The 27,656-nt window shown below is 38.2% G+C and overlaps 1 protein-coding gene and 1 non-coding gene across 2 annotated transcripts in view; both read left to right on the forward strand.

Annotated features, from left to right (window-relative positions):
- LOC125224899 (vacuolar protein sorting-associated protein 13-like) overlaps nt 1-27,656 on the forward strand; it is a 108,678-nt gene that overhangs the window by 68,919 nt on the left and 12,103 nt on the right. The window contains 19 exon segments of the mRNA XM_048128405.1: nt 577-733; nt 1,879-1,997; nt 2,431-2,655; nt 4,530-4,745; nt 5,819-5,860; nt 8,547-8,750; nt 9,566-9,703; nt 10,644-10,790; nt 11,469-11,617; nt 12,804-12,935; nt 13,425-13,640; nt 14,578-14,740; nt 15,426-15,552; nt 16,530-16,625; nt 18,952-19,127; nt 21,204-21,433; nt 22,168-22,363; nt 25,150-25,299; nt 27,510-27,599. Of these exon segments, the coding sequence (XP_047984362.1) occupies nt 577-733; nt 1,879-1,997; nt 2,431-2,655; nt 4,530-4,745; nt 5,819-5,860; nt 8,547-8,750; nt 9,566-9,703; nt 10,644-10,790; nt 11,469-11,617; nt 12,804-12,935; nt 13,425-13,640; nt 14,578-14,740; nt 15,426-15,552; nt 16,530-16,625; nt 18,952-19,127; nt 21,204-21,433; nt 22,168-22,363; nt 25,150-25,299; nt 27,510-27,599 (2,973 nt within the window).
- On the forward strand, nt 11,871-12,032 carry LOC125225009. The gene has a single exon (XR_007176951.1). It is a non-coding gene; the product is annotated as a U1 spliceosomal RNA (small nuclear RNA).

Consider the following 27,656-nt stretch of genomic DNA (forward strand, 5'->3'; position numbering starts at 1 on the left):
ATGAGATGGGGACAAGTAGGTATTTTTTACGTTTTTTACGGTGTCATGAATTCTGTTTTATAACAATTTTCAATAAATCGCTTATATAGTACATACCCACGAATAATAGTTATTTGTTATACAAGGGGGCAAAGTTGTATTTTAACGCAGAGTGTGGAATTGAAAAACGAGCAAGTGAAAAGATTCTATAGTTGAACCACGAGCGAAGCGAGTGGTTCGAGAATAGAATCCCGAACTTGCGAGTTTTTTAACACACGAGAAGTAAAATACATTTGCACCCGAGTGTAACACAAAACTTTTCCCCTCACTAAAGCGAGGAAACTACAACGCAAAAAATGCATTTATCACTGCTTCCAGTAGTTCCACAGGTGGTAAATCATCTTCATTACTAGATTCACCTACTTTTATCAATTTTAAAGCAGTTAATTTGACTTAATTCAAGATCGAATTACTTTACCCACTAGTGGATAAAATGCGTTTTTACCCGCTGGTATTAAAGGACAAAACACGTGTTTCCGAGCTAGTGAAGGGAAAAATGTGTTTTTATCATGTTCAAAACGAATGCGTCTCCCACAGGTGACAAACAACCTGTCAGTCAGCGTGTCAGTATACTACATGACGCTGAGCGGCAACGAGGTTCGCTTACTCGGCGAAGTGAAGTCTGGCGCCACTTTACGGCTGCCTCTGCAAGCTGTGCACACACCTACAGCCGAGATATTCTTCTCTGTTGAAGGTAGGATTCTAGTCCGCTATACTCGTCACAATATTGAGTGGCGACTGACGTTATAATGCTATCCCTTTTTTTATCATTGGGTCTCTAAGTCTCTATTGACATGCGTGAGGTAGCAATATGACGGACGGACCAGTTGCCAGTTAATATTGCGGCGAGTATAGTCTATGCCACGTTGAAAATTTATTTTCAGAGGACGTGTGACGTCTCACCTAAGGCAGTAAAGTCAGTAATCTTCCACTTTGAAATTTATTCCAACAGCAGACGATTTTGCTTACTAAAATAGTTGACCTTTGTAAATCTAATCGCGACTAAATAAAATTCGGCATTATATGTTGCTGATTATAAATTCAGTAAAAGTATTTGAAGATTTACTTTCACAATCATGTAGGTAATGAATGTTGTATTTGAAGGAGTCTTCACAGATAGTTTTCAAAAAATGAAATGAAATGAAATCTTTTTGTGTAGCCCGCATAAATCCAGATGGTGAATTGCATGGTAACTATCGTGGGCGTAACGATTCTTTAAATAAACATTATGTATAGTTTTGATAATTTGATTGCAGTTGCATTCATTGCTGCCACTCAGTGCTGCACATAAGTGATGTATAATTTATTTCCGATCAAATTAATTTTCTTTTGTCAATTTGATTTCGGCCCATTAGGTAGAATATTTTTTGAAGCGCTTTGGTAGCCGCTATGTTTTAAAAGTTAGTTAGTTTAAAAGTATTCTGCCGATGTATTAATACGTTTACGTTGCTCTAATTTAGTAATCCATTGGCTTCCGTCTCGAAACAATATTTTTCTATGTAATTTAGGCATATTGAGACAATGCGCGAGTTCACATGGGGCTTTATATATTACACTTTAAGTTTTCGCGTTTTGTACACATTTTTTAAAGACACACACCCACCTTTTATCGCGTTCGACCCGTGTGTGTCTTTAAAAAATGCTTCATAATTATTATTATGTTAACATTATTTGACTGATTGTCATATCAAATGTTATCTAATTAATCTGTAATGTTTACATAATATCTCGCAACGTATCTTGGCCTTATATAGGGTCACTACATAATTCTAATTTGCGCTTTTTACTTATTCGTTATTGACCTAAGTTGGTTTCATCTACATAGTCGTCCCATTGCAGGTTTCACCGTATCCGTCTCACCGTTCATATGGCGTGAGCTGCAGCAGGAAGTTAGGATAGCGAAACTGCTGCAATGCGACTCCAAGGATAAGACTAGTGGCGAAAAGTTCTATCTCAACGTAAGTCTCAAGATAGATCGAGATTTATTTAGTTAGAACGAGTGCATAGTTAATACTTTTACATTCATTGAGACTATAAAACTAAAACTCTTCCTGTTGTTGTAATAATTAAGCAACAATTTTTTTTATCCTTCTTAGTATTTAACTTCTAATTTTAACTATAAAACTACCGTGAGACTCAAACATATTTTAAAATATTTTAAGCGGGTTACTCACGTGTTAAGTCGATATAACGTTCGACATGTTTCGATCTTTCTCAAGAGTAAAATAGAGAGTAATGGATCGAAACATGTCGAACGTTATATCGATTTAACACGTGAGCAACCGGCTTAAAATATTTTTAAATATATTTAACTTCTAACTTTGAAGTATTTCTTTACGAGAGAATTCTTCGTTCTATGTATCTTTGTGCTTAGTACATGCCATCTTTCAGGCAATCGGCACGATGGAACAAGTGTTCTTGGAGAACACCAACCGCCACACATTCGCGTCGTCTTGCTACGACATAGTCCTAAAGCCCGCAGTGAAGATGCAAAACTGCCTGCCAGTGGATATCGTAGTATCGCAGTTAGGACTTAATCGCACGCAGATCTTCAAGCCGGGAGAGATGTTCCATCTATCACATCTGGCGCCTAACAAAGCTTCTATCGTTGTTATGGTAAGTAAAGTAGGCACGAAAGTATAAAGTAACATCCATTTTTGTGCTTTATATTTACTACAATTTGTGCTTTATATTTAGTGTCGTCAAACATCGACGGTACTTTTCGTACATCATGTTTCGTAAATACACCAAATTACATTATTTGTGAGGGCCATATGGATAGCCATATGGAACTACATATAACCAATGATAAGACCGGAATGAATGATATGACTGGTAAGGGCATTTATTTGTGTGATGAATGCAGATATTTGCTCCTGAGTCATGGATGTTTTATATATATATATATAATATAAGTATTTGTACGTTATATATATCGTTGTCAACATGTTCCTGCAACACAAGCCTTCTTGAGCTTACCTTGGGACTCTGGCAATTTGTGTAAGAATGTCCTATAATATTTATTCATTTATTTATCTCTTTTCTTAAGCTAGGTTTTTTACAATATGAGTATAAAAGTAAAATAAAATAAAACACTTACAAAACAATATAAAACATAATATTGTCTCCGGTTACCGCGATAGTTACTCATGAAATAAAACTATGGAAACGGATTAAATCGCGTATAATGAATTTAAAATACATCCCGGCGTTTCGAACTCTTTACAGCGTTCGTGGTCAGCGGGTGACTGAGGAAAAATTAAAATGTGCAAAAGCTACCCACTTACAAGAAATATTAACGAACCATGACCACAAATAATATAGATTTCTAAGGCAGGTTCACACACTATTAATCAAGCCAGTTATACAATATTCAAAAAATTTTACCATTACTCTGTTAAAAAATAATTAACCAATTAATCTACACAAAATTGACAAAGAAACAAACTGCAAATGTCCAACACCATACAACACAAATGCCTCACAGCCTTCGTCGTGCTTGTTCCATTATCAGATGTACTACTGGATCCCAAGCCGGTGGTAAAGTAAAGCCATCCTCTCTATTAAAGTTTGGATATTTCTTGATCTCAATGGCCTCTCGCAACATTCTGGGTATATATCGCTTCTCCTTAGCGAGAACCAGAGGCTTGTCAAACTTTATAGCATGATTGACTTTATCCATGACATGTTCAGAGACTAGAGACCTTTGCCGACGGTGCTTGACATCCGCTATGTGTTCCTTCACCCGTGTGGAAATGCTTCGTTTCGTCTGTCCCACATAAGTCAAGCCTCTGGTTCTCGCTAAGGAGAAGCGATATATACCCAGACGATCCCAATAGAGCGTGCCTGGAACAGAGGTAGCATTCTAGAACGGTACGCGGATAGATATTTATTATTTTTATTTATTAATGATGAACAAATTTTCGTTTATTGTTACTTTTAAAGTAAACTGCGATTTCTTGTGACGAATTGCATCTTCTAAATCTGTTCGTTTGAGGCATTTTATTAAAGGTTTTAGTTTATGATATTGATTTCAATAATTTACTTCTTCAGTAGCTGTCATTGCTTCCTGTCTTTACACATATTTTGGCGTTAGCCTGTGCACTGTTTACTTGTAATAACTAAGGCTAAGTTCAGATAAACGCGCGGTTTTCTCACCGCGCGGTTAAATTGGAACAAAATCAATGGTGTTGTTACGACCGATCACGCGTGGCAACGCGCGGTTCTGTACACGACGCCATTGATTTTGCGTCCCTGCGCGTTCATCTGATATGATCGCTTCCCGCTGAAAGTGCCGCCCACCCCCTCTCGGTTACCTCACAGTTACCGCCTGTCAAAAACGCGAACAGTCGACCTGTCATATTTCATTCATACAAGCATTGTACGCGTTCTACACGAGCTTAGACTGTGTGCTAGGGACGCGTCTCTTTCATATATTTGATCGCCAATGTCCGAGGTGTGTCTAAACTTAGCCTAATATGTAATTCCAGATACAAAACTACCTAGACAAATGCTGGGTCTGCACCAAAAACCTCCCGGACAACGAGACGGAACTCTCCGTCTGGTCGTTCGAGTCCCACGACAGTCCGGCCGTCATGACGCTCGACCTAGGGATGCACAGTGTGGAGTCAGAGGGCTCACAAGTGCTGTCTCTGTATTGTCCGTTCTGGATGCTCAACAAGACTGGCCTGACGCTGTGCTATAGGGTGAGTGTACCACGAGACCGAACTCTCAGTCTTGTTCGAGTCATGACGGACCTAAACACAGCGTGGTCAAATGTTGTTGCTGTATTGCCGGTTCTGGATTCTCAAAAAGACTTTCCTAACGCTAAGGACTCTCAGTCTGTGTTGACTACGCACTACGCGAGATTGCTGTGTAAGGGAGGGTGAGTATTGGGAAATAAGCTGGGTTTTCAACTGCTGGGTCAGTAGACGTGCGGAATTGACTAATATCTGTATTCCTGTAACTCAAAATAATGATAACTCTGCACGTAGATTTTGTCAGAATGTGAATTTTCACTGTAAGTTTACTGGATAAATTAGGAATCTTACAATAGTAGCGTTTATATAACAGCTATGTTCAAAATTGCTGAGAAAAAAACGTGTTTCTCAAATATAAATAACTTATTCTTAAATATAAATAACCTGAGTGGTTCAAAAGATTACGCACGTCTATTACTTCAGTGTTTTGTACCGTATAAGGTATTATAATATACCGCGACATACGTGTATGAGAATTGTTTATGCTATGTATTGGCTCTTTTTAAATATAATCTTTTATTCTCTTCTGACGTAGCATGTTAGAAATCTTCCAATTTTGCAACCGATTCTTTATACTGGAACTTATTTCTTTTCTATTTTCAAATCGATGTTAATATTATATTTAAGTTACTTTAAAATGAATATTCGAAGGTTTAATACATATTTTATTTTATTACAGACAAATACATAGTTTAAGCAAATTTTTTTTAAGAAATTACGTATTTGGTGGGGTTTTGTGTACGTCTTATTTTATATGGTGTGTTAAAATTTAAGTGACATCAGGGTTTTTGGGTTTTCATTGCTAGATTCAGATATTTCTTAAGCTAATTAATTGACAATTTTTTATTTATTTATGATAAAAGTACATACTGTTATAGTAATTTTATCCCTGGCACTTAAATATAATTCCCCTTCAACATTATTGCATTTCGGTGTCTATTTAACCTTGAAAACTGTATCAGTACCATATTGAGTAGTTTGCTACCAACACCAAAACCATTGGCACATATTGATTGCAGAAATCAAAGAAAGCAGATAAAGACTCCAGCACACCCAATAAGGTATCCGACCTAACAGGCTTGAACCAGTGTTATTATTATTTTTGCTTCACTTAGCATTTTATATTGAGCGTAGCTTTTTATGGTAATTGTACTAACGATAACGTTTGAAAGAGCCTAGAATTCGTTTTATTTTGAATTTGGAATGAATTCAGATTGTTTCATTTATCTCGTCGTCTTTGGTGAGGTTACACTGTGCATGAATACCTACTATTTTGTCTGCATCTATACTTCGTTTCTTTTAAGATTAGAATTATCTGTCAAACGGGTAAACAAAGAAGCAGTGGTCGTAGACCTTCCTTCTTCGATTTCGGCCGATACCACTGATTTCTTGGAACTTATAACTTATAATACTATGTACATAAGTTCCAAGAAATCAGTGGTATCGGCCGAAATCGAAGAAGGAAGGTCTACGACCACTGCTTCTTTGTTTACCCGTTTGACAGATAATTCTAATCTTAAAAGAAACGAAGTATAGTTATCTTAGCATCTTGTAAGAGTGTTACCATATCAATTGATCGATTTGATTAAGTAGAAACTAGATTGGTGGTAAATCGATTGGTATGGCAACACCCTGAAACGTATTTGTGGTATTTAAAGAATTGTGTTAGCATGCTCAGTAGGGTCATACGATAATTCATTCTCAAATATATGTCAATTCTTATTAAAATAAACGTCCAATGATTTCTTCTTAGAATTATTTACAATAGAGAATTTGGAATGAAAATATATATGTAATAGGTACACTCGTATGAATGTTTAGAAAAACCATAGATTAGAATAAAAAATTCGACAATCTTTTATCAAAATTCCGAAAAGGACATTCTACTTCTGTAATTTTATATTAAAACCGCGAGAGGATCCACGAGGAACTAGGGCGTTATTAAATGTTAAATATGTATTAATAATATTATATAATGTCCATAATGATGATTACAGATGAAACTGTCATGTTGCAGTAAGTTTCTAGGCCGGCACGGCTGCATGCCGGTGAGTGGCGCTCCGGAATGTAAATACAAATCACTCGCGGCACTATTTACTTGGTTATTTGGGTCGTTATTTTATACTTCCCGCAATACGACTGATGTTATAGTACTATCCCTGTCTACCTCACTGAGATATTAGCATGAAAGAGATAGCAATATAACTTCAGTCACCAGTTAGTATTGCGGCGAGTATAATGGGTACGGTATTTTGTGTTTGTCGGATTTGGGTAAAATGGGCTTGTTATGTCTATAAGAATACGAAACGCTTGAATAGCTGTACAGGGCAAGAACTAATTAAAATGAAGGAACTAAAAGGTATGAAAGCGTTTTTGCATTTGCGTAGACATTAAACGACTACTCACTCATTGAGCTATGTCGATTCAAAATAATGAATGTTTTTATGGGCGTCACGTTACTTCAAGTTTCTTCGCTATCGAAGATAATTAAATGGTTTAAAATCTAATTTCAACCCTTAAAACCTTTTTCACTGGTGAAAAACGTACTAATTGTTGTATTAACACCTCGGTTTATAAACACTTAATATAATATATTATCCAAATGACGCAGTTTCAGAATTGGCTACTGGTAAAGAGTAAGAAATTGTGTATTCTTTTAACATCGTAAGATTCGTAAGTTAGATTAATATAAAACTGTGATAACATTAATTTTTATTTGGGTATTGGCGTTAATAACTTATGGATTAGTATGACCCTACTGTAGCACATCATGTTATTTAATTTTATTATTTAAATCACATAATGCACTTATTAGTTTAAAGTAAATACCTTGTTTACTTTTTTACTTGCATGTTTTGCATGGATGTATTTCGTATGAGTAGTAAGTTTGCTTTTATGTAACTGAGATCATTTTGGTATATTATTCTAATAACTAGCTTTTGTATTGAATTCACTGACCATAGTTTCAGATTATATATCTAGAAAAAAAAAATACTAACAATTTATGGATGTCTGAGATTGCCCTATTCTTCAATATATTTAAAAAGTAATCATTAAAATATCAGCGTGGTGACTCGTTATAAAAAGCTGTCCAAAAAGTTTTGCTTTGGTCGCGAACCAAAAACATAATTGACATATTTGCGCGGCATTTCGGCTATTTAACAATACTTGACCCTTTTTCAAAGCATGTCTTATATTATTAATTACTGTCTAATTAAACCAAAAAAAATAGTACCATATTTTATTTTAAAAACAACGTGATCAGGCAAAAACAACATCAGCCATATTAATCTATAGAATATCTATGACATGACGTCAGTATATTTAGAAAAAAATATTTCTCATTGTCACACCCGTCAACCACTATGAATTTTAATACAATAGAGGTTGCTTCTATGGAGATCAGATTACTACCTCTAGTTTCCATAGTTGATCTGAATTATGTGACGTCACTCCATTGGCCAACACCGTTTTCGGAGTCCATAATTAAAAAAAAACATACACACATATTTAATTAAAAATACGCAGTCATCAGGCACTTTTAATGCCCGCAATCTATAAATATTGATTTCTTAAGTCAAATACTACAGAAAACAATAACTTGATGTGCTAAATTCGATACGAGTCTAGTAGCCTATTTCTTTCACAGTTGGAGCATCAGGTTTCACAACGGGGGCTTTGCTTTAGACAACTCTTGGCGCTTTAAATATGAATTCAACATCAAATTAACACAACTATCATTTTCAGAACGTCGACGAGACGGGCAACGTAATATTCCACCCTAAAGAGTACAAGGAGCCGATTCTCTTCTCGTTCCGAGCGAAGAATTTCTTCGGGAAGAAAAAGGCCGCAATCAGGATAGACTTTGGCGAGTGGTCCGAGAAGTTCTCTCTGGACGTGCCCGGGAGCTCTGGAGTTATAACCTGCAAACATGAGGGCAGGTCTTACCAGGTATACAATTATTACAATATAACTAATTTACTTAGACTATTCGTGAGAATTTAGTAGTGTGCTAGGCAGTAAATTTTTTATTTCAGTAAATACTTGTGTAATAACCTAATCGTACTAATGTAATCTTCAAGAAAAAAGCGTACACCCATCTTAAAGGCCGGCAACGCACCTCCAACACCTCTGGTGTTTCGGGTGTCCATGGGCGGCAGTGATCGCTTACCATCAGGCGACCTGTCTGCTCGTTTGCCTCCTATCCCATTAAAAAAAAACCATAGGTGAGCTATTTCCATTCTAATATGACGTCAGATATGTCAAATTATCTCAAATTATTGGAAAATTAGCTCACCCCCGCCGACCTATGTTAATAACTCTGAAAGTGGGCCTGAGGATATATCTTGACGCTCGTGTACGTAAGCTGTCGCACCGTTGCATTTATCCGTGGCCCCTCAACACGTAGAAAATATTTCAATATCTAAGAAAAATCTGTCTATCAGGAGCCCTAGGAGTTATCTCCGTAAAATTTCGAACCGTCTACACTACAATCCTATTAAAACCATTATAATGTTAATACTGTTGAAATTGGCCATGCCAAAGTTATTCTGCATTGATATTTATTCATTATGGTTGTTTGATGTGTCCCATGCACCTGGAAAGGTGGGCCAAAATGATTACTGACTCGGAACCGCAAATCACAAACGGGGCAGGCCGGGGTTCGGGCAGAACAAAAAGGACCTGGAGGCATGCTACCCAAAATGGTGGGAAAACGCCGACAACAGGGTCGAGTGATAATAAAATTGATTAAACTTTTGTTTCAGGTGGCCGTAACGAATCAGTTGTCGTTCAACAGTCTAACGAAGATGGTGATCTTCACACCATTCTTCCTCATCATCAACGAGGCAGCCTTCGGCATCGAGTATCAGGAGCTACACCGCTCTGCTGACCCTTGGAAAGAGGTAAACCATATAGGGCCTCCTGTGCGAGACACAGATTGATTATATTTTAAGAAGAAACTGATATTAAAAGGTTTCGTACAGGGGCCCGTTTTTCGAAAGGTACTCAAGCCTTGTATTACAAGTGCGCGAACTGTCAAATCGTATGGGTTGTCATGGAAACACACTTGTAATACAAGGCTTGAACCTTTTGAGAAGCGGGCCCCTGGTCAGCTCTTGTAAGCTGCCACGAATGGAACGAATGAGTGAATGAGAATGTCTGTGTGTGACAGATTAACCATTAAAATGGTGACACTTGACAGTTATGACTGTATGACTATACAGGTCTCGTTCACAATCAACGTTTGTTCATTCCATTCGTGCCAGCCTCTATGAAACGATCTGTACAAACATTCGGTTCAGCCGATACTTTTTGCTACAGAAATTAGCGTCTCGCGCATATATATTAATTATACATACACTCGTATGGACAACAGAAAAGTATGTTGTTTGTCGAACGTTTATATGAATGAGTTATGTGACATTTCGGTTTGTGCTAATCACGTAAACAGCACATACGGTGATCATATAATTTTTAATACATTATTTCACTTATCTCTAAAGCCCAAGCTTTCGAAATGTTATCTACTAGACAGCAGTAACAAATTTGTATAAAAGCAGTAATACAAATATCTAGCAAAGCTTTTTTGTTATTCCCTACTAGCTAAATTAGTTTTAATTAAGCACATTTACAGAAGTCTCTCTTGCTTGTAACTTGTGAACCGCATGTTAGTTTTTAAGTATAAAGTTAAGTGTTATCTTTTCATATGTTCTTCGTGAGATACGTATATGGAAGCATCTGTGTCTATAAGGATTTTTGTTATTTTAAGACTTTTTATGTTCATGCCATGTATGTCTTCTGTGTTATCTCCTTAATAAATAAATAAATACTATGTTATTATAGGTGGAGAGGAACTCGAGCGCCCCCTTGTGGCCTGTCGTGGAGAAGGAAGAAAAGCTCCTCATACTTCGCGTCGCCGGCACCAAGGACATCACCGCGCCCTTCTTGTACACCGAGCAACATGGCTCCTGCTTGAAACTAAACAATGAGGTAAGCAATATCTACAGTTACCGCGGTAGTTATTCATAATAGTGCTCCCACCATAGAATAGAACTTATGTAAAAGGATTAGACCGCCCCGACGTATATTTTAGCGTTCTTCGTAACTTATAGTACTAATCAGATGTTTTTGGATAAGTGCAATTGCCGGCAGACGTATATTTTAGCTTTGTTATAATACTAACATTTTTGGTGGATCACGTCTCCGATTTCGATAAAAATTGGTAGGCTGATAGAGTCCATGTTGCTGAGCAAGATCCACTAGGTTTCCCAAATTGTCCTAGTTTGTATGAAACCTTCCTTTTTTGTTACCAGATTTCTATACATTTTCGGTAACAAAAAAGGAACGTTTCATACAATCAACCTAGGACAATTTGGGAAACGTAGTGGATATTGCTCAGCATCATGGACTCTATCAGCCAACCAATTTTTATCAAAATCGGAGACATGATCCAAATGTACAACCTAAAGGAATTGCTCTTTGACCTTTTGATTTATTTTTAAAAGTAAATCAAAAACAAAAGGGATATATTTGAACGAAATCAGAATTTTGTCTTAGTAAATTATTACCCAGAACAGAAAGGCTTATTCTATGAGGCTAATAATTACATATTTTACCTAGAGTGAGTCCATTTATAATTTAAAATAAAGATGTTTATTTATCTTTCAGTTCGGTGGTCTACACGTAGAAGTGCAGCTCAGCGAAGGTGGCACCTACATCACAGTACGTCAGTACCGCGACGGTCACGCCCCGGCCTTACTCATCAACTACTGCCCCTATACCGTCACTGTTTATGAGAAGGAAAACGTTAACAGCAAGTAAGTTTCATACATAAATTCATATTAAAAAAAAAAACAAAATTCAAAATTATTTTTTGTATATTTTGTACAATAATCTTTAATAAACATAAAATTGGCGACTAGAATCGTCACGTCCGTTATTGTTCTTTACAAAAGTTAGTTCCAACATTTGCCGCTAGATGTCGCTATACTTCCCCGCGTCCGATTCGTACATCGCGGTGTTAAGATTTTTTCACAAACAACGACCCCTTCGCACTAACGTAGTGAAATCATACTTACCTGGCATAGGGGACACCGTGATCAAGAAGGCGGTTCCCCCAGGGCGAGACCCTTCCATTGCACTGCGGTTGGGTTGACCCTTGCGATTATCCCTAATGTGGATAACTCGGATGCGTAATTTTTGGTAGTGGGGACTGCGTACGCGCTGTCCCCCCATAATGCCCATGTATTTGTATGAATTTAGGCTATTAGAATTATTGATTAATTATGTATTAGGGCTCCTTACTGAATAAATCGTAGCAGATAGGCTTGTGCCGTTTCGTTCGTTGATCGGAGCACTCTTTTGCTCATTTCGCTCCCACGAAAGTTCGTAGTCTTTTGTTCATTTGAGCCAGACCAGCGACCATTGCGGTCGGAAAGATCAGAACGAATGGGACCGAATAGTGTCAAAAAGATACGAATAGTCCACAGATAGTAACATTCCGGGCCGAAAGGTTGTAAGTAAACGAAGTTCAATATGAAAACATGACGTTTTTTGTTGCTCTGCTAAGTAGCTCTCGGTCTGCGCAGTCACACATTCGTTCTCGATCCAAACCGCTCGCGTTCGCCGATCCTATACTGAACTAAATGAGCAAAGACCGCTTCTCAGAGCACGGAAAGATTCAATTCATTTCGGTTATTGATGGGATTTTATTCCTAACAGTTCATAGTTCGTGAACGACACAAGCCTAATGTATTTGTATGAAATTAGGCTATTAGAATAATTGATTAACTTATGTATTAGGGCTCCTTACTGAATAAATCGTAGCAGATTTCTGTACAATTTTTTTTGTTTTTTAATAACCACAAAGTCTAAATTACGGATCGATACAAAACATTGTTATACTTGACGGTTGTTTATGGAAACCGCCATTGAGATTTAAATCGTGTATAAACCATAATTTTCGTTCCAATTTAAACAGAAAATTGAAAGTTTTGGTTGCAGGAAAATCGGGTCCATGCAGAAGATGTTGTACACTTGGGACAACCCGGCCGGGCCGCGCGTGCTGATCTTTGCGGGCCACAACAAGAAGGAGATCGAAAACGACTTGAGGCAGGACGGCATTGGCGAGTTCATGTAAGTTATACTGTTTCCCTTTTACTTATTTCTCATCTATTTAACAGCACACTTAAGATAAGAATATCATAACGGTTCTATGGTGACTATATAAACAGTAAACTCTACCTACTTTCTTGACCTCTTAAAAAAGTTATTTTTATATAAAGATCCTTTACACTTTTCAGATAAGTATATGGAAAACATAACACCTAAAAAAATTGGACTTTGTGAAAAATATTAATGAAAAACTTAATAATTATTCTAGAAGATTCTTAGATATTGTTCTTATTTGTACTTATCCAAAAATATTGTATTATCATTCCATACAGTTTTCCGCTTAGAGTTAGTTTCCCCTAGTAGGTCCATCAAAAGTTGCTAGGCATCTCTCATTCCTGCCAATAAAAAACACTGACGATTTATTTCGACATTTAGTGACTCCGTGACTTGATCAGATTGAGATTTCTGCTGCAGCCTACTGCTCACATTTGACACCATTCCGTTTGACAGGATCGACAGCCAGCGCAGCGTGTGGTGGGTCTCCTTCCTGGACGGCCTACAGCGTATAGTCCTCTTCACGGATGACGCTATGCTCGCCAGTGGCGCCCACACTGTCGGAGAAGCAGAAATAGTCGACATGGAGATCATATTCGCTATCCACGGAGTAGGATTATCTCTAGTCAACGACCCGGAGCATTTGGAGCTCATCTATATGACAATCTCTAAGTAAGTCTTAATTATAAGTTCACACTAGCGTTGCATCTTCCTAAAAATGCTACACAGTCGACGAGGCGAGGCCGTAATAGTATATATGAAGATACTATTCGCGATATGTAGAGTAGGGCTATCGTTAGTCAACGACCCGGAGCATTTGGAGCTCATCTACATGACCATCCAAGTAAAAATTTGTGTATTTTTATATATCAGTCTACATTAGAGTTAGATACTTCTTGAACAGCCTACAGCGCATACTTCTCTGCTTTGACAAAGCCATGGTTGCAATAAGAACCCACACAGTCGGCGAGGCTGAAATAGTATAGTGAAGATAATATGGAGATCATTTGGAGCTCATCTACATGACCATTTCAAGTATGATTTTATTTGTTACTTATGTATCTGTTGATGTATGCAATCGCTAGGGCCAACAGCCCATACTATGGAGTACATATTCTGAAACGTCCAAAACTTCTGTCACGAAGTTTACGGAATATGCAATGCTAGTGGTGTTTATACAGCCGATGAGGTCGCAATAGTCTATATGGAGATAGGATTACGGCATTTACTTTTCATTACACTCGCTCGTAAACGGTGTTATTATGCCTGCATATTGATACGTAATGAGCTATTTTACCGCCCTGAGGTGGTAAAGTGATTACCTGGGTGGGGCCTTCCACGACCTGTCAAAAATTACAAGATGACGGACGAATATTCGAAATGTCAGCGTAGGTATTTCAATGCATTTAGTTTAAAATTTGGTTATTACTTCGCGAGTGTGATGAAAAACATTGTGTATATCACGGGCGGCTGAAGGATTACAAACTAGAGTTATTCAAGCTTCAAACAGCCTCTCGTTCGTAATCCTTTACTTTCCGACGTTAATACACAATGTAAGTATAACACCGCTATTATTTTCACTTATGTATAAATTCTATTTTTGTAACAGCTCTGGAATAATATGGGAGCAATGCAAACTGGGCGCTCGTAGATACAAGAAGATCGAAGGCACGAAGCTCCGGCACTTCGAAGAAGCGTATCAGAGGTATCTGCTGGACAAAGCGTCTTCCGAACCGGAGATAGCTGTGTGCCACGTTGATGAAAAAACAGAGGTAATTTAGTGTGTGAATTTCCATTAAACCCCTCGGTCCTTGACGACCGGTCTAGTCTAGTCGGTAGGGATCCTGCCTGCTAAGCTGATGGTCGTTTTTTCTAATAGATTTTGTAATAAAAACGGCCTTATTAAAAATCCCATCCTCGTCGCCAATGTTGTATCCGGAATTAAAACTATTTAATTTTATAGAATTAATTTATTGGAGCTACACAATATGCAAGGGCTGAAAACGCGCCGATTCACACATACTACAAACATGAAGCATAAGGGTATTTTCAGAATTTGGGACCCCCAATTATCTTCCACATCATATTACATTCTTCATATATCCAACCTTAAACCAGAATGGATTTACCCAAGTCAAGTTTGAAGTTAAGCGACACAATAAGCGTAAGTTGTTAACAAAAAATAACTGTCAGTTTTGGGACGTCAATTAAGTATAAAATCTGTCTATAAATTTACTTTTTCACATTCTGAATGTAGATTATCGTTTAAAGTTTATGTAATTAACACAAAAACAATATTTTTATAAATTTCGTGCTTAATTATCGTCACGAAACTGACAGTGAGTTAATTTTTGTTAACAACTTACGCAAATTGGGGGACAAATTCTGAAAATGCCCATAATTCTCTTATCTTACATACTCTGTGGAGTTGTTTCTCATTTTATGAATATGCTGCAGGTGAACTTCGATGAGATGCGAGTGATCAAGCCCAACCCGCGTCTCCTGCGGCGCACATTGGAGCCCGGACTATGGGCTTCTATAGGCATGACGACGCATTCGAGAAGACTGCACGCGCGACTCCACATCGACTGCAGGTAAATACAATGTTTTTTCGACAAATACCAAATGTTCTTATAGCCACAGTGTAATATCTTATTTCGAAAGTGAAATATCTACCCTTGAAATACCCCGACTTTATATAAACAGTAGATTGTACAATAAGGGCATAAAGTGACCCATTTTTACCCGAGGCAATTTCGAGTCTGAGCGAAGCGAAGACCAAAACAGTGGACGAGGGTAGAAATGGACATTTATGTCCTTATTGTTCACTCTGCTTTTCGCTTAAATTGCGAGGACATAGTCGTAAAGCGAAAAAATATAATACAGAACCAATTCCCGTCAACTAACTTTTTTTTAAATTTTCAACATTTGATCAGAGTTTCAGACGCGTGGTTTTCTGCCAAGTCAAACATTTTTGAACGATCAAACTTATTTTTTTGAACGATAATTGACGGAATTCTTATTGTAGCAAAAATTAATATAACAAGTTTTTATTTACTAAATTGAATGACAGAAAATACGGAATTCTAGACCATAAAATGCGATTTTATGTCGTCTACGCAAGATAGAAAGGTTTTTGAGCATGAGAAGTGAAAAAACTTTAATAGATCGCAACTTTAATGATATCATGTCCCTGATTTCTTTTCGTTTGCTGTTCGCCTAGTCCATGCATATATGCGTAGAATAAGCCCGTTGTAGGTTTTAAGTAATACTACATACTATATTGATTTAGACTAACACGATTTGCACTCATAATTTTAGAACAAAACGGGATTTAATCGCGTAAACACTTACATTTATATTTGGCCCGACGTTTCGAACATCACATTATGTTCGTGGTCACGGGTAGATTGACGAGGAATTGCATCAACATCCTCTATCTGCGTGAGTTTTTCGAACTACCCTTGCACTTGCACTTGTTCTACCCGTGACCACGAACATAATGTGATGGTCGAAACGTCGGGCCAAATATAAATGTAAGTGTTTACTACACACTGCCTTGATTACAGATCGACCAGCAACTACCGCTGCCGACATTCCCCGTCACACTGGCGCCCGTGCCGCCTCCACCATCCGTCGCCACTCAGGACAATATTGGTAAGTTGATAAATTCTGTACATGTCGTAGCTAAACTTAATTACAACCCGTATGGTTTTTTATCAACCAAAAATGTTCTAGAGTTGTTCAAATTAATATTGAATCAGAAGCGCACAGGTCGTGCTCACAGAATTAGCGGGAGTCTCGCTCGTTATTTATCAGAACGTGCTGAAAATGGAATAGTTAATTTGTCTTTTCTCTTGAAGCTCAAGAAACAGGTATTTGCTTAAAACAAATGCCGGCAACACTTTTTGGTGTTATCAAAGACATATGTAACTCCGTATAGACAGATAAAGTCTAAGAAATAAACGTACCTCAAAGCTCCAGGAAAAAGGTACGGTGACCTAGATGGCGTTACACCTTTGGGGAACGCTCGGCTAGATGGCGCTAGAATTAATATTTGACATTTTAACACATATCAAGTTAACAATATGGGCCAAATTTCCAAAACTGAGATTCAAAAGTTTTAAGCCTGTGTCGAGAGATGGCAGTTATGCACTGTGATTACACATTTCACAGTAACTCTATAATCAGGGACCGCAACTTTGGTGCCGATGACAGACGTATGACGTCAAGCTAAATACAGAGTGTTGTTATCTAGATTATATACACTTAATCAAATAACAACTTATTAGCCTCTTTAGTTTACTGATAATATTCAAACTTGAGTTAAGAGTTTTTCCACGTACTGGCCACGTATAAAAACATAACTGTCTTTGTCATGTTAAAACCGAGATTGTGGGAAATGACAACCAATTTCTGTTTAACTATTTTTCATTGGTAAAATATAACCGAAATATTATTGCTTCGCTATGGAACCGTATTTGCAGAAATTTCCTTTTCTGATTTTACAAAATGAAAAAATGTACTGCTCCTTGTCGTAAAGGACGTAAAAGATGGATGGAAGTAATTCGATTCCCAAGTCATTACGAGAACTTACAATGGAGTGCATTGCTAGAATATTAAGCAGAAATCTTAATTCTTACTTAGATGAAAATAATGAATACGATTTTGATGATAAAGTAAGTTTTTTCACCGCTTATCATTTGTTACCAAATTTGAGATCATATAGTTGCAGCGTGATGTCAAATTGGTGTCATCGGAATGAAAAGCACGGGCTCCATATTATAATACTTATTATACCGATATTGTTAATTTTATTTCATGACACTTATTGTTTTAGATGATAAATTTTCGAGGATGGGTTCGGAATCTTGGATTGCCAGAAGTTTTACGAAAAGAGCTATTTTTAAAGTCATTGGCGTCATTTCCATCAAAAGAAATTAATTTAGATGAAGAATGGTTGACCGTCAACAACATTTGCTCCAGATGCGGTTATAGGAATTATGACCAGTGCGACCCCAATTTTCCGAATTGGCGAGAGGTTAATAGTATTTTATGCAACTGGTGGTTAAAAGAGGTCAAAAAAGGTGAGTGGCGTGGGTAACAATTTGAGGCGAAGCCGAAAATTGTTAATAAAGACGCCACGAGCATTTTTTGACTCAGTTAAACACCGTTGCATACAATACTTTTTCTACGACCAAGCACTTATTTTGAAAGAAAATTATAAATCAACAAATACCTACTTTCAGTCATCTTAGTTATCTAGAGGACCGCCTACCATTTTGAATATGCAGTTTGAGTGCAAACATGAAAATAAAACTGTCTATGGTATGGTTCTTTGAAGCCTGGCCACTAAGACGAATCGAGCCGAGTTGAATCGAGTTCTCATACGCGTCGCCAATGAACGCAGCAGAAAACGAAGGAGTCTCGACTCTGCGAATTGGTTTGTTAAGTTGGTAGCAATGTATTTACTGAACTGTAACAGCTATATCGTGCTACTGCTACTAAATGTTTTCAGGGTATAGACTAGATAGACTTTGTCCTGACATCTTTTATGTAGGGTTTTAAAGTTCTATGCACGACCTTGTAACTCACGAATAACAGTACGGGAGTAGAAAAAGAATTATTTTGCCCTGAATGTACGTGTGAAATGTATAAAAAGTTTTTTAATGTTAACATTATTTTTTTATGCAAATACCAAGCAGTTCTCAATATCTCATTATTAAGAATTGAGGTATTGCAATGTTATTAAAAGAACATCCTATATCGGACTAAACGTCATAATGACGTCACCGGCACCAAAGTTGCGGTCCCTGTCTATAATACTCGATCCTCTTTGGTGTTACTCGTTTGCGGACTATCACATTAAAAACAGTCAGTTTATAAACGCAACGCCTATCGTGTGCTCTCGTGGTGAAATTTTGCACAACTAAAGTTTATATTGAGCTGAAGCTGCTCTTAGTGGATTTCTTATTGTCCGTAGGTATAAAGCCATTCATCGAAGTGTCAATAGTGGAGCGTATAATGGAGCACAGCAAGGTCCGGCAGTACAAGTACTACAAGGTGCTGATCCAGGAATTCCACGTGAAGGTGGACATGGGGTTGGTGAACGCGCTGCTCGGCATGTTCCCGCAGCGGCTGCTCACAGAACAAGAGGCTGTAAGTGTAGAAATTTTTTATAATCGTTCATTTTCACATAGGTATCGAGACAAACCTTATTGGTTTAACGATACCATGAAAATTAATTAGAGATTTATGTTTGTAATTACCTAAAATAAATAAAAATAATAAAAAAAAAAAATCATTTACTTTCCAAGCTATTCGACTGTGGAACTCTCTCCTTGTTGTGTTAAGACGTTGTCAATCTATTGCCTCTTTTAAAATTATACTTATTTATGTATGTCTATTTGCATGATAGTGCAGACTCCAGGGGGATGGTCTCTCTGTTTCTTTAAGATGAACATCTCCTTGGAGCCTCGTCTATGAGTGTTTTGTGTTGTTTGGTTGTATTTAAATTTTACTTCTCATATTTCTTAGAGCCACCTAGCATATATTCTGATTATATTAACTCGAGATCGCTTTTAAGGGATAACACCGCCTGTCGTTACCTCTGTTTAATTTGTTATTGTTTCTTGTGCATTACTTGTAAATTATGTGAGGTGTGCAATGAAGAGTATTTTATTGTATAGTCTAGCCACCAGTATGGTCACTAACTGCTTCCCGCTGAAAGTGTCGCCCACCCTCTCTCGGGTACCTCACAGTTACTCGTACCGCCTGTCAAGAACGCGACCAGTCGACCTGTCTTATCTCACTCATACAAGAATGGTACGCGTTCGCCTGCACGTGCTTAGACTGTGTGCGTAGGAACTCGCTTTTTTCCTATATTTGATCGTCTTGCTTTATACCAGGGGCCCGTTTCTCGAAAGGTACAAGCCTTGTATTACAAGTGCGCGAACTGTCAAATCGTATGGGTTATCATGGAAACACACTTGTAATACAAGGCTTGTACCTTTCGAGAAACGGGCCCCAGGAATCAAGCCAATCCAAGGGTAGTGATCACAGACCAACCCCTATAGACATCCATTACAAGACGACTCGCGGTCGCCAGCCTTCCTAGTATTTGCACTGATATAAGTGCGGGCGCTCGCCGTGCCTGATCAGTAGCGACCAAGTAACAGACCCGAAAGCAGCGCGTGTTTTTCGCAGTAAAAAAATTGAAAAAGGGTATTTTGATGTCTTAAAGATGTCCACCTGTAGTGTGAAATGGTGTGGAAACAGACGTCATTACATTCCACATATAAGTCATATTTATAATTTATTCAGAGCCGGCATAGGTCAACTTACATTGGCCACTTACGCGTCAGTAGAGGGACAGTCCCTTTCATCTGGCGCGACTGCGCGCCGTCCTTGAAACGGCCAATCACAGCGCGCTTAACACATTCCCCGCCCGCTCCTCGCACCCCTGGCACTGGTGACTCGTATCGCGAACAAAATATACAAGATTGCTACTCTATAGGAGGTTCTCTGGTGATGTAATCCCTCATTAGACATAGGGCTGGAAGAAATTTCCGCTTTTCGCGATCGTGATCGGCTAATAGGCTACTTACCTCCTAATAAAATCAGCTTCTTTTTAACCCCCGACGCAAAAACGAAGGGGTGTTATAAGTTTGACGTGTCTGTATGTCTGTCTGTCTGTTTGTCTGTCTGTGTGTGTGTCTGTCTGTGGCATCGTAGCTCCCGAACGGATGAACCGATTTAGATTTAGTTTTTTTTGTCTGAAAGCTGAGTTAGTCGGGAGTGTTCTTAGCCATGTTTCATGAAAATCGGTCCACTATGTTGCGGTCGGGGGTTTTTTCAAAATTTTAATTTTTTAAGAACTGTCAAAACGAATTTGAACGACTTGCTAATATAGAATTTATATGAAATCGAATTGTGTGACGTCACGGTCAACTCAGTTACTTTATATATTTCTACCTGACTTATAAAATATAAATTGGATTTGAAAATAACTTCTGTCCCTGTTTTTCTTATAATTATCTGATGCTTTATTTCGTGCACGGTATAAAATATTTTATTTTAACTACAGTCAAGTACCCTATTCAAGCTCCTAACCGAGTTCAGTTGAATCACTCTTCTCCACTGATCTACCGTCTCCGCCCGACTGTCAAATGCCAGTAGCGGAGACCCTGGTTGGAAGTAGCGAAATAAATTCTAACTCATTCTCTCTTTTTATAGCTGGAAGCTTTCATAACGGACCTCGAAAACGCCCGGCAGCCCCTAGAAGCGCTCGCGGCCATCGGCGCCGCCTCCGATATAAAGAACTTCTACGACAATTTACATCTGTCTCCGCTGAAAGTGCACGTCTCTTTCTCTCTCGGCGGTGCCACGCAATTGCCGTCCTTTATTGGCACGGTTCTGCAGAGTATAGGTGTCACGCTCACCGATATGAACGATGTTGTCTTCAAGTAAGTAGCTATTATCATTGAGTTATACAGCCAGTAGGTCTTCTAAAACAATCTACACCTGTCTCACTGAAAGTGCACGTCTCTTTCTCTCTCGGCGGTGCCACGCAGTTGCCGTCCTTTATCGGCACGGTGTTGCAGAGTATAGGCGTCACGCTCACCGACATGAACGACGTTGTTTTCAAGTAAGTAGCTAATCTCAGAGTTATACCAAACCGTAGAGCACACTACACACTACATAGAACTTCTTAGTCAAGTGTTCATGCCTCTGCCCGCCCCGCATCCCATCCTCGTCGCCGCTGTTGGTCGGGGTGCGGTGCGGGGTGCGGGCGGCGCAGAGGGCTGACACCGTGCGTGTCGTGCTGGTGCATCTATTCGACTAATTTGCCTGCGGGCGCCGCCGCACTCTTATACCACAGTATAATAAAGAGTACTATCGTACAGTATGGCCACTCCCGCTCCCCGCTGAAAGTGCCGCCCACCTCCTCTCGGTTACCTCACAGTTACCGCCTGTCAAAAACACGAACAGTCGACCTGTCATATTTCACTCATACAAGCATAGTACGCGTTTACCTACACGAGCTTAGACTGTGTGCTAGGAATGCGCCTCTTTCAATATATTTGATCGCCAGTGTCCGAGGTGTGCTTATACTAACAATTAACTCGATTCGAGATCGATGTTCAAATACATTAAGCTGTACGAGTGCATTTTGTTTTATCTATGAACTTTTTTCCAGACTATCCTACTACGAGCGAAACTTCGAGTTCCTCTCGCAAAAGGAGCTGATATCTCAAGTGTCAAGTCATTACCAAGGGCAGGCGATCAAGCAACTTTACGTACTAGTCCTGGGCTTAGATGTGATCGGAAACCCATATGGATTAGTCGTTGGGCTCAAGAAGGGTGTGGAAGACTTGTTCTATGAGCCTTTCCAGGTATGTTGATTTCAAATTTCAAAAGGAGCTGATATTTCAAGCATCAAGTAACTAACAAGGACAGGCGATCTAACAGTTACACGTTATAGGCAATTCAATATCGGCTGGTGGTTGGGCTCAAGAAGTGTATGTAAAATTTCTTTTATGAGCCATTCTGGGTGTGATTTTTCAATTATAAGACAACAAAACTAATTCAAGTTGCTTTGGGATAGGAGCGACGATTTTCAATTGTATTTTTTTGGTTTATAACATATTTTTCTGAAGTTGATTGCTGAAAGTAATCTGTTTATACTTGTACTTTTAGGCACGTCAAATGCTGCAACATTGCCTACTTGCCTACTCTGCCTGGCTCGAAAAATAGTGATTTAATATCATAAATCCGTTTATAATAAGCTATTTATAATTACGGTCACTGTCCTATCTCCCAAGACTTCGATTTAGACACCTATTTTGATTAGAACTACCATTTTAGATCCAGACAATGTTAGGCAGCGAAGGCAAAGTTGCAGTATTTGACGGCATTTAAAAGAACGTAAACAAATACTAGTAATTTGTACATTTGTCGGTTAACCTTTTAAGAACCGCCGGCTCCCCAGGGAGCCAGCCTAAAAATTTAAATTACACCTTAATTAATTTTGGCATAATTAAAAATTTCCTGTTCACCTATAGTACAAGCTTTGCTTAGTTTGGCGATTTAATCCGTTTCCATAGTTTTATTTCATGAGTAACTATCGCTAAGTAAGAGCTTTGCTTAGTTTTTGTGTAAGGTGTCCCCAATATTTATATATGATTATTTATTTATTTATTTTATTTATTTTGACGTATGGGTCTCGAAAGGTTATAAACTAATTACAAAAACCAAGCTTATCTGTCACTGAGCGACTTGCTTGGTTTCTTGTTTGGTCGTGTAATGACGTTGACGGTAAATTTTCATTTACCGTCAACTGGCAAAAGTGGCCTTTTGAGGGTAGATTTTGTTTACATTTATTTAAATACCTATAGATAGAATTTAAGCCGCTTATTCATAAATGTTCATTAAAGTTATCAAGCTGCTAAAGTTCGTTTGTTCCTTTCCGACGTATTGGTGTGATAGAAAGGGACAAACGAACTTATCGGCTTGATAACTTTAGTGAACGTTTATGAATAAGGGGGTAAAGGTATTTGCCCACTAGACTGTACCCTACCATGGCCGTGTTAGGAGCGTACCCGTTAGGGCTTGCAATATCGGACGATTTTCAATTCCGGAACTGGTTTTCGAGATTGGACTTCAATTCCGGAATTCCGGAACTAGTTCCGGAATTGAACAATTTTTTTTGGTTTGGTTTTCTGGTGGGTTTTTGATGAAATAATACAATTTTAAATTGAAATTTATTATAAATCGACGTTTAAGACAATAACTCCGTACCTGAAAGGCATATAACACTGAAATTTGCATTTTAGTAATTTTACAGGAAAGCCCATTTTGTGTCAAAATCGGTCTTGCAAGGTATTTCGAACTACAGTTAACGATAAAAACGAGGTTTTAGTGCCAGTTTTCTGGTAGTGGTCAACGTTAAAGTTATTTTTTTATCCATTGACCATCGAAATAATATAAAAGTAATAATTTACAAGAATGGCATAACGTCTTGTTCACATAACTGTAATAAAAGAAATATTTAATTACCTTTATCAGACTCGAGTAGGGACAAAAGATATCCAAGCTAGCCCAAAAAGACAGATTTTATGATTTATTCCTAGGTACATGTACACCTTAATTTTTTGTAAAAAAAATAAATCATTCTTTTCATATTCATAATTTTCCATACATTTGCTTCTCAAATCTTTCGATTTTGTGGTAAGTGGTAATAGACTTAGATAGAGTTTAGTAAAATATGCACACGTCTTTGTGAAAAGTGTATAAAGTAACTACGACGTTATGCTTGTGAATGAATGTAATACCAAATACTACGATTTGCGTCTGAACTTAAGACTTTATGCCTAAAATTTTTAGTGCTATGAGAAAAGAAGTAAAATTTAGATTATTACTGAAATTTAAGTTCGATCTAATAAATTGAGCATAAATAACGCTAATAAAATAATAATGTACCTAATGTTATTTATTTATATTTAATTGTCCTTCAGTATTCGAGCATAACACTCAACTCCCGGCTAGTAATTTTAAATTATCACAAAACACAACTTTCTACAGCAAATATGTACTTTAAACTGATTATATATTTCACTTATTAGCTAAAACAATTGAGAGCAAAACCAGAAATAATATTAGCGGGTTAAACTACACTATCTCGCTCTAACTAGCCCTGGATGCAACCCTTTGGTCATAAAATAGGCACTACCTGAATCCGAGCAGTGTCTAACTTATGAATTTACATATCTTTTATAGACGCGGTGGTAGTTTTGTAAAATAATCAGGCTGATATTACACGTTTTCGTCCAAAAATATATCTTTTTTCAATTCCGGAATTTTCGAGATTATGTGTTTCAATTCCGGAACTGTAATATCGGAAAAAATGTCCGAAATTCCGGAATTTCGAGATTCCGGAATTCCGGAATGCAAGCCCTAGTACCCGTCACAAAAAATTCTTTGTATGAAAACGTATGAGACCTTGCCCACTAGCCCGTTCCGTCACCGATCGTGCCCGTCGCGTGCCAGGGAACGGGCTAGTGGGCAAGGTCTCATACGTGTTCATACAAAGAATATGTTTTTGTCTGATACGCTCCTAGCACGGTCATGGTATGGTACGGTCTAGTGGGCAAAGACCATAAGTGTACATATGTTTTGGCAGGGAGCGATCCAAGGTCCGGGCGAGTTCGCGGAGGGGCTGTTCCTGGGCGTGCGCTCGCTGGTGGGGCACACGGTGGGGGGCGCGGCCGGCGCCATGTCGCGCATCACCGGCGCCATGGGCCACGGGCTGGCCGCGCTCTCGCTCGACAAGGTCAGTGTGATCCGTTTCTCCAAATCGATTTTTAGGGTTCCGTAGTCAACTAGGAACCCTTATAGTTTCGCCATGTCTGTCTGTCCGTCCGTCCGTCCGCGGATAATCTCAGTAACCGTTAGCACTAGAAAGCTGAAATTTGGTACCAATATGTATATCAATCACGCCAAAAAAGTGCAAATATAAAAAATGGAAAAAAATGTTTTATTAGGGTACCCCCCCTACATGTAAAGTGGGGGCTGATATTTTTTTTCATTCCAACCCCAACGTGTGATATATTGTTGGATAGGTATTTAAAAATGAATAAGGGTTTACTAAGATCGTTTTTTGATAATATTAATATTTTCGGAAATAATCGCTCCTAAAGGAAAAAAAAGTGCGTCCCCCCCTCTAACTTTTGAATCATATGTTTAAAAAATATGAAAAAAATCACAAAAGTAGAACTTTATAAAGACTTTCTAGGAACATTGTTTTGAACTTGATAGGTTCAGTAGTTTTTGGGAAAAATACGGAAAACTACGGAACCCTACACTGAGCGTGGCCCGACACGCTCTTAGCCGGTTTTTTTTTTATACTACCTCGGTGGCAAACAAGCGTACGGCCCGCCTGATAGAAAGCGGTCACCGTAACCTATGGACACCTGCAACTCAAACAGTGTCACATGCGCGTTGCCATCCCATTAGAAACTTGTACATTCCCTTTTGCTGTGTTAAATACACAGCAAAAAGGAGTGCACAAGCTCCAAGGAGGGTTCGGGTTGCCGACGACTCAAAGGACAATAGACGGAATAAGTCGGTTCCGTAAGTCCGTCATCAGCACACCGCACCCTCGTTGAGCTCTGGCAGCCTTACTCACTGGCAGGAACACAACACTATGAGTAGGGTCTAGTGCTATTTGGCCGCGTTCTTCTGTAAGGCGGAATTAAGATGCCATATATTAAAGAAACAACGACGGATACCTCCAGTCGCGAAGGCCAGATTCGAACCGGCGTCTTTAGCGATCCGTCATGAACCCCTAGGCCACCGCCACTGCGGAAGCCGTCGAAAATTCTCTTCTAGTAGACTAGGTGTTAGACTTAATTTTATTTGTTCCCATAGTTGCGAATCCAGCCCATTGTTTAGAAATGGGGTTTAAATAGGCCCGGGGCATAGACATGTATGGACAGTCCGACGCACGCACTGTCACGCACAGTACACCTGTGTCTTAACACTTTCGACGTGTAAAGAAAAAATCGAAAAAGAAAATACACTGTGTTGTTTTTGTTTTTCGTTAAATTCGACACGTAGCTAAGCTCATTATCAATTTATCAGGAACCATCCTGTATATCGCTTTTAGTTAAATTCGCAAAAAAAAAATTTTCGTCATTTTCGTACATAATAAATGAATTTATTAGTGTGAGAGACCCTTAAGAATAACATTCAAGTTAGTGTCAAGTGATTGATGGCACGTGTCAAAACAAATAACATTAGGAATTGGTAAAGGTTGTCACACACGTGTTCAGTAATTATCTTTATTTTTTTAATAACTCGATAACCGTAAGAGTTAAGACGATAGTTTCTTAGAGAAATTAATTGTATTTGATCTAAAGAACCTTCCCTTAAAGTTAACGGAATTCAATAAAACAGGGTGTATATTGATATAGAATTGTTTAAATATTAACTGCACTAAGTAACTAAGTAAACTATTTCTTCTAAATAATTGGCGTTGGCTAATTGTGGTTCACAACTGGACTGAAGTAGCGCCTGATAGAGACAACTGGAAATGCCTGGAGGAGGCCTTTACCCGACGAGGGGTCCATAAATAAAGAAAAATATAAAGTGTTCTAAAAAATAAAATAAAAGTTAGAGTTATAACTTAGTCTTACACCAATAATTATAATTTATCTTATTTTAATGTAATTCGAATATTTCTCTATGAAAAATGTAATGAAAATAATTAATATATAATTTAAAACAATAATAAACAATAATACACATACTTAATATAAATAAGAACACAACAATGTATATATGCATGCAAATAATAATAAAGCACGAAGAACAAAACATGTCACAAAACATCTCACTAAACTAAAAGAATAATAGCATGTAGTTCAAAGCTGGAATAATAAAGGCTTTTTTATTTTATTATTTTATAATTGTGGTTCACATAGGGACATAGGTCGGATATATTCTTTAGCTAGGTGTCTTAATATTTGTTGATGTATACAGGACTACCAACGGCGTCGACGCGACAACATAAACAAGCCTCCAGCGAACCTGCAAGAGGGACTCGCCAGGAGCGGAAAAGGGCTAGTCATGGTATGTACAATTTGTATAAATATCTGGGCGACCGAGATTCGCTCGGTTCTATTTTAA

Source organism: Leguminivora glycinivorella, chromosome 3 (assembly GCF_023078275.1).
Source record: "Leguminivora glycinivorella isolate SPB_JAAS2020 chromosome 3, LegGlyc_1.1, whole genome shotgun sequence".
NCBI lineage: Eukaryota > Metazoa > Arthropoda > Insecta > Lepidoptera > Tortricidae > Leguminivora > Leguminivora glycinivorella.